Source organism: Quercus robur, chromosome 2 (assembly GCF_932294415.1).
Source record: "Quercus robur chromosome 2, dhQueRobu3.1, whole genome shotgun sequence".
Lineage (NCBI taxonomy): Eukaryota > Viridiplantae > Streptophyta > Magnoliopsida > Fagales > Fagaceae > Quercus > Quercus robur.
In genome coordinates this window covers 93,347,768-93,356,378 of record NC_065535.1, presented here as the reverse complement: position 1 = coordinate 93,356,378, position 8,611 = coordinate 93,347,768, and the positions used below count along the sequence as shown (strand labels likewise).

The following is an 8,611-nucleotide window of genomic DNA, read 5'->3' as shown; positions in this document are numbered from 1 at the left end:
ACTTAGGGAAATCTGAAAACCTAGCATAAAATGATGCCGTTTTGTGTTTTTTATTTTTTATTTTAATTATAATAATACCTAAAATGATGACGTTTTAGTAAAAAAATTAAAATTGATACTCGGTAAACGATGTCGTATCCAAGCATCTGAAAACTATATACATTCATCAGTTTGGTTCGGCTAGACTTAGTTTCGGATTTCCTTCTCCGATGTTTGCACCGCAACGGCATCGGAACTCCGTTTGCGTTTTGATTGCTGGCATTGGCTTTGTCGGTCAATGGCAGTGGCAGTGCAGGAAGGTCGGTGCTGGTCGGTCTTGTTGGCTCTAGTGCTACTTTGAACAGTCTTATTTGGTACTGGTAGCGATAGGGAGAGACAAAGATCTTGAGATCTTTGCCATATTTAGACAAAGATCTTTAGATCTTTGTCATCTTCGGGTGGAGATATTGCCAAAAATGAAAGTGAGGGGTGGTTGGTTAGAACGGTTTGAGTTGAGTCAAATTTCCAAAGTAGGGAAACCAAAACATGAGGAGTAAGAGGCAGGTTTTGAAACATTGGACCCACCAATGATAGCCAAATGCCAATCGTCATCAAAAACCAATTGAATCCCAATGAGTAGGTTTAGGTTGAACCGGTGAATCGGTTTGGATGGGTGTTTTGATTGTCCTAGACTCTAGGACACTCACGTTATAGTACTTCGTAGCATGGTTTTAAAAACCGAACCAATCAAAGAAGTAAAAAAGAGTGGTAAACCATTGAGATAATAATAAATAATAACCCTTCAATAAAACCGAAAATAGGTTCATAATTTCATTATATCCAAAATTAAATGTTTTAAATAAAGAAAGTTTAATGTTCATTTGGTAATTTCATAAGAATTAAGAGTGAATAAATGGATTTAATAAATCTTTCTAAAAAATTAATAGGTTTTATGGCTTTTGCTTTAATAAAGATGAATGTACCAAATTCCAAAAATGAAAAAGAGGCAATGTGTAGTTGTAACAGGCGGTCAACTATCCAACAATCAAACCACAAATACACACATATCCTCCATCAACTCCACCGTGATATGCACTCCCAAAAACAAAAAAAAGAGTCTCAATGTAATTTATCAAATGCTCTATCACCAATCCTTGATTCTCTCCCATATTAATGAGTAGTATTTTGGAATTTAAATATGGGTGTTCTTAGGGCATTGGTTAACAATCTATTTTAGAAAAGTTTTGACACTGTCAAAACATTAATTGTTTTTTTTTTTCCTCATAAAAACTTTCTTTAAATAGATTATTAACTAATGTCCTAAGGGCATTCGTTAGCATTTCCCTTCAAATATTTAGTTATTTACTCGTAAGTTAAGAAAGACTAAGGATGAGTTTGGGATGAGCTTATTTCCTTCAATTTATTTAGTTTTTAACTTCTTTTTGGTACATTCATAGGTCTCATTATATTTTTTGGTACTTGTCATAAGTTCTATTGTATTACTCAGGCTAACTTTTAACTTTTTTTTTTTTTTTTTTTTTACACTTTCAACTAAATAAGTTATTTTCCAAAAGAAAAAAAATGTTTGGATAGAAGAAATGGTGCACGGGCCGAAAAAGAAGCCCAAAACTGAAAACCCACACACTCCCTCTCCCACTAGAAAAAAACCCAACTCCAAGTCAAACAAATAAAGAAAGTAGCAACCCAGCTCATCATCATCCACGACGACGACAACAACAACAACAGTGTCCAGGTACATCCCCTCTGTATTAAAAAAATCTCTACCCGTCGCCGTCATCAACCCCCCACATTTTCTATTCCATTCATTCGTTACTTCCCATACTCTCTCTCTCTCTCTCTCTCTCTCTCAAAATGGACTTGACCCACCCGCAGTCCACTCTCTCTCTAGGGTTCTCATCACCATCACCACAACCCTCGCCCCGCCACAACAACAACCACCGTACCCAAATCGCCGACGACTCCATCTCTCTCCAACTCGACTCCTCTCTCCGCGAACCCACTCCTCTCGCTCCTCCCACCATCCCTCTCCAACTCCTCGAATCCAACGGCGCCGTTTCGCCCCCCCACCACCACCAAGACGACGAAATCCGCCTCCTCGGCCACTGCGTCAAACGCCGCCGTCCCGACCCCGAAACGACGACCACCTCCTCCTCCTCCTCGTCGATCGAGTCGCGAAGGAACTCCGTGCGCGCGTGGGGAGGCGCGCCTCTCCACGCGGCGGACCCGGAGATATTCGAGATTATGGAGAAGGAGAAGCAGCGGCAATTCAAAGGGATCGAATTGATCGCCTCCGAGAATTTCGTGTGCCGCGCGGTAATGGAAGCTCTCGGAAGCCACTTGACGAACAAGTACTCCGAGGGAATGCCCGGAGCGCGGTACTACGGCGGAAATCAGTACATCGACGACATCGAGACTCTATGCTGCGACCGCGCATTGGCGGCGTTCGGCCTCGAACCGGAGAATTGGGGAGTCAACGTGCAGCCGTATTCGTGTACCTCGGCGAATTTCGCGGTTTACACGGGGCTTTTGCTGCCCGGCGATCGGATTATGGGGTTGGATACGCCGTCAGGTGGGAACACGAGTCACGGGTACTATACCCCGAATGGGAGGAAGGTTTCGGGGGCGTCGATTTTCTTTGAGAGTTTGCCGTATAAGGTGAATCCGCAAACTGGGTATATTGATTTCGATAAGCTGGAGGAGAGGGCATTGGATTTTAGGCCTAAGATATTGATTTGTGGAGGGAGTTCGTACCCGAGGGAGTGGGATTATGCAAGGTTTAGGCAGGTTGCGGATAGGTGTGGTGCTGTTTTGATGTGTGATATGGCCCAAATTAGCGGCCTCGTTGCGGCTAAGGTGTGAATTTGATGTTGCAGTACTTGTATGTTTGTTTAAGATTGAGAATTGTGTTTTATGTTATTGAAGTTTGTTTTTTTGTGTGTATATGAATTGTAGATTAATGCTTCATTTGCTATGTAGTGGTATTATCTGCTTGTTTCTAATTGGTTTTATGGCTAAAATACAATGTTGGTCTCTAAAGCTGTTTTGGTCCCTGAAGTTTAAAGTTGTCACCTTTAGTCCCATAGATGATATGACTAAAAATTGCACTATCATAAGCGATACATTAATTTTGTTAGGAATCATAAGCGATTACTTTGAACTTCAGGGACTAGAATTGCTCATGAGCTGATGTTTGGAGATGAACGCTGTATTTTGGGCTTTTTATTTATTAAGCGAGAAGCTTTTATGAAAGTTGAAAATTGTAAAGCACTCTTTAGTTCAGTTGGCTGGACCATTTTTTTAAATGTGTACTTTCATTGGACTTGAAAAAGTTTTATTTTGATGAGTCATTTGTGATTCTCTGGCCATGACTGGGTAGGGTGGGCAAGAAGTAATCCTGTATGTGAGGGAACCAAGGAAGAATGTTTTGTTTGGTTATTAGTTCAACAGAGTTTGAAAGGTGTAATAATGTGGTTGTTTTAAGTTGGTGTTGGCTTTATACTTGATTTGTAAGCTGGGGTTTGTTTTCTAAGGGTTTCTTAATGGTGCGTAATTCATACAGTGGTTACATATATTTCCACATGATAACTATTTAAAATGCAATCGTCTAGAAATATTTTACGAGATGCAATCGTCTAGAAATATTTTGCGAGGTAGACAATTCTAGTTTTTAGGCAGCAATTCACAAATTGACCATAAAAAAGAAAAGAAAAAAGGACAAAGTGTTTGTAGAAGCTGGGTACCTGCCCTATTGCTGCATCACTAGGAAGTCCACAATTCTTGATGGAGGAAGGTAATCCTAACCTAGATAAAAGGCAGGTTATTTCGGCATGCAAAATGATTCACCCTTACAATGTCATTTCTTCTATAATACATTTGTTTTGACTAGGTTCAAAATCTAGAATTTGAAATACCTTCTGCAATGAGGTCAACAACTAGTTTGCTCTTTCTTTCTCTCCAGCAAAATATGTAGTCAAAGAGAGTAGTGTAGTAAAATAGTGATACCAGACCATGTATTTAAGATGTACAAGTTTTGTGTTTCATTATGAATGGGCTACATGCTGATAGTTTTATGTTTTGTCCCTTGTAAAGGATTTGAAATCTTTTTTGTTGTTAAAACATCTTCTTGGTGCCTATAGTGGATAGCTAGGGTTTGAATGGGTGGAGTGGCACATGGGAGAAATCTTGTATCTCAAGTGCCCAAAAAGGAATGTTATATTTGGGGTTTTTTTGGGGATGATACTTTTTTAACTTGGTACGGGAGTGGAGGACATTCTTAATATTTATTCTTGAATAAATTAAATTTTGTCATGCCATTAAATTTAATCCCTCTATATTATTTTGTTTGAAGGCTCTACTACTTTGCAAACTTTGGGATTTACCTTGTTTGTGTATGGAAACACAAACACACACACACACACACAAGTTTGATTTGACCAAAAAATCCTCCTGTTTAATGTGTCTGGACTTTTATACAGGAGTGTGTTAACCCTTTTGACTACTGTGACATTGTCACCTCAACAACTCATAAAAGTCTTCGAGGTCCTAGGGGAGGTATAATTTTTTATAGGAAGGGTTTGAAGCCAAGGAAGAGAGGAATGCTTTTAAGTCAAGGAGATGAAAGTGACCAATATGACTTTGAGGAAAAGATAAACTTTGCAGTGTTTCCATCATTGCAAGGTGGACCACACAATAACCACACTGCTGCTCTTGCCATAGCATTAAAACAGGTGGCTACACCCGAGTACAAGGCATACATGCAGCAGGTGAAGAAAAATACTCAGGCTCTAGCGTCTGCTTTATTGAGAAGAAAATGCAGGTTGGTTACTGGAGGCACAGACAACCATTTGATACTGTGGGATCTAAGGCCTCTTGGATTAACAGGTATATTGTTACTATGCATTATGATGCAAACTGGTTCATTTCATTTTTGCATATAAATTATCTACCAAAAATGCTGGCAAAAATTTTGTTTCACCTAGTTTAATGTCTGCCCAAAGCCTTCAAATGATTGGAAGGACTTTGTTTGGGGTGTTTTGAGAGTGAAATATAAATTTGAAAGTTGGTTTGCTTACCAAAGGTATGGGTGGGTTAACTGCACTATTTTTTCAAAACAGACGTTTGAAAGTGCTTGTGGAGGTTTGTCCATGTAAGACAGCCTTCGGAAGAATTTTTGTTGTTGTTGGAGATACTAGAAGACTAGGGTTTTTGGTGGTATACTTGTATTTGACAATGTTAAATTGGGGTCATGGTCTGTTTTGATAGGAATTTTTTAAATTGGAGGTTCTCTCTTGAAGCTTCATTTTCTAGGGTGCATTCTAGCTAGCCTTCAAAGGATGCTTCAATAGAAAACTTGACTGGATTGTTGTTGGGGTGGGTATGCATTGGAGTTTTCCTTTTTTTAGAGGCTTGAATGATTGATGATAGGTTGAGGTGGTAGAGGCCTTATATTATGAACTAAATTCACTTGAATTGGAATGATGTGGCTTGATAGTGTGGTGAGGAAAAAGAATAGAGATGGTGTCTTAGCCCCCCCCAACCCCCCTCTCTCTTTATTGCATTTTTTTTGGAGGTGTTATCGCTGAGAAGTGATGTTTGTATAATGCTGAAAAAAGTAAACCATAAAGTTGAAAAGTTGTTCTCTAATTGAAGTTGTGTTTGGTTATAACACCACATTAATAACCTTATCATCCAGGGAAAAAAAAAGAATTAACAAGCCATTATTTTTACGTATTTGAAAAATAACATTACTCGTAATATGACATCAAAAGGGTGCAAGTACTGTCCAAATAACATTACTCTTGGATCCTATACATAGTTTAGACAACATGATACAAAATGTCTTAAAACATTTGTGGCAATTGTCAAGAATTAATATCAAAGTTAAAAAAAAGGGCCTACTCATTCTCCCCCCCCCCCCCCCCCCTTTCTTTCTCCCAGAAGGCAATTTATGTGGCATCATCTGTGAAGATAGTAATAACAATATCCTTTTACAATTTAGATAACAATTTCGGGCATATGCTTCATTTATGCCATAAATTTTTTCTTCCAATTTTTGTTGGTGAATCTTCTAGTGAGCTTATTTTCATTAAGAACCTCTACCGAATATAATTCAACAAGTGCTCAAAGCAGCCCAATAATCCAATCTGAAACTGAAAAATAAATTGACCAATGGGTGTCTATGGAAATTAATTGTTATGTCATTGCATGCTGAGAAAACACTAAAATCTGAGAGAACTTTCAAATCTCAAAGCATACATGAACAATAATATCTCAGTGAAGGGTAGATAAGCACATCAATGAGTAGGTAGTGCTTTGAAGTCTGAAACTGGTCTTTGTTGTTTAATTAAGATCATTTAAGGATTTGAGAAAATGACATCATTGACACTTATTTTGTAATTACTCATAACCATTTGAATATTGAAGCAAAATGCTTTCTCATCCTCTTTCCTTAATGGATACATTTACAGGTGATTTTTGCTTGCTATTATAGTCTTATACAAATTATGTTTTTCATCAGGTATCAAATAATTGACCAATAAAATTTGGAGCATATTCTCTTCTTTGCTGGCTGTTGCTGTTCCCTACCTGGGACATGCAAATTATATTTTGATCCCAGTGTAGACTATTTTTTCCATATCCAATTTCTCTATGTTTGAGCTTCTATAATCCTATTCTATTTGTGTTTTTACAGGTAAGAATTATGAGAAAGTATGTGAGATGTGTCACATAACTCTCAATAAAATTACTATTTTTGGTGACAATGGAGCCATCACTCCTGGAGGAGTAAGAATTGGTATGTGAAAATTTCGTTACATTTCAATTTGCAAGTTTTCTAAGCTTGACATGTCTACTTCAAGGGACAATGTGCTGTTATAATAACTGATGCTCTTAATACTGCCAGGTACCCCTGCTATGACATCTAGAGGATGTCTAGAGTCTGATTTTGAGACAATGGCTGAATTCCTCCTCAGAGCTGCACAGATTGCTAGTACAGTGCAGAGAGAGCATGGGAAGAAGGGTTTTTTGAAGGTTTTCCTAGGTAACAAGGACATTGTTGACCTCCGGACCCGAGTTGAAAGTTTTGCAACACAGTTTGCAATGCCAGGATTTGACATTTGAATGGGTTCAAGAGTTGCTGCATATAAAGGGTTGCTGGTTACCATCCGACATTTGAAAGGTAACTGGAAGGATTACCGTCATCCTCCTCTTATACCTGACAGACCTCTGCTGCTCATGCTACCTTCGAAATTTATGTCCTCCGTTTGTCCTTGTGTTCTTGGTTGGTGTCTCTGCGATTTTTTTGGCTATGGTTGATGCAGTCGCCAACCTTTTACTACCTAAGGTACATAAGGATTTTGCCCTGCTAAAGGGAGGATTGTTTTGGTAATTAATTCTTCCTGCTGTGTTGAAAAAAATGGTGGCTGCAAAACAATGAATGAGTATGGTGGTGTTTGGGACATTTTGTCAGCTGTCAAAAACAGAAGATCAAATCTGGATCAACCAAACCTGAGTTCAACCTTAATGTATAGAGTGTGCAGAATAGTTTGAATTTGATCTGTATGAATTGAAGTTATGAATTCTTTTTGATACAGTTAGATACAGCAAGATATACAGTTAACATTGTCATATTGTTTCTACTAAATAATGTGAAAGATATACACCATACTCATTCTCCTTTCGTTCTCTATCTGACTTGTTCAGTGAATTGGTGAACTTCTGAAGTAAACATTAAAATCTGGATTGGTCTTTACTTTTGTATGGTTTCTTTGAACTCCGTAATGTTAGAGCTGTAGATAAAAAAAGAGGATTTAAAACTTATTATTACCTCAAAAATGCTTTCGGTAGTGCAAGGCTGATTATTTATTTATTTATTTTTCTTCAGTGCGGGAGGGAGAGGTGGGTTTGAATCACAAAAGATGACATTATTACTTAGGAATTATTTCATCCTTGAGCAAAGTTGAACTTTGAATACTTAGAAACATGTACGTTAATGTTTATAAACCTGCCATAATTTGCTTGGTACTTAGAGCATTACCATTATCTCTCCTATAAAAAATGCTATTTTGACACACCAAAAGCCTACTATATTATTTTATCACATCATTTTACAATTTCTCATTCATCACATGTTTTATTCTTCAATTTTATACATTAAAATAATATTTACTACACATTAAATAATATATTAACTCATTCCCATCATCATCATCATCATCATCAACAACAACAACAACAACAACAACAACGGCACAACTACCACTGCTGCAACAACGGCCACCAACAACCATTGCCGCAACAACACCGACAGCCACCACCGGCACAAACCTACATCCACCAACGCCACCTTAAAAAAAAAAAAAAAACACAACTAGAGAAAAAAAAAAAAAAATCTACAACAACCCACTGCATTTACAAACCTCAAAACACATCCCAAATCAAACAAACCCACAACCACTATTGCCGCAACAACACCGATAGCCACCACCGGCACAAACCCACATCCACCAACACCACCTTAAAAAAAAAAAAAAAAAAAATCCACAACAACCCAACAAATAACCACTACAACCACCAATTGCCACCACAATGACAGTAACATTGCCACAACTAT

The 8,611-nt window shown here is 38.0% G+C and overlaps 1 protein-coding gene across 1 annotated transcript; it reads left to right on the top strand.

The window, feature by feature from the left end:
• Nucleotides 1-1,688: 1,688 nt before the first annotated feature.
• Nucleotides 1,689-7,687, top strand: LOC126715900 (serine hydroxymethyltransferase 7-like). The gene is made up of 4 exons (XM_050416746.1): nt 1,689-2,853; nt 4,476-4,881; nt 6,692-6,793; nt 6,902-7,687. Exons 1-4 carry the CDS (start codon nt 1,852-1,854, stop codon nt 7,117-7,119), a joined length of 1,728 nt encoding a protein of 575 aa, XP_050272703.1. The 5' UTR covers nt 1,689-1,851; the 3' UTR covers nt 7,120-7,687.
• The last annotated feature ends 924 nt before the right edge of the window (nt 7,688-8,611 follow it).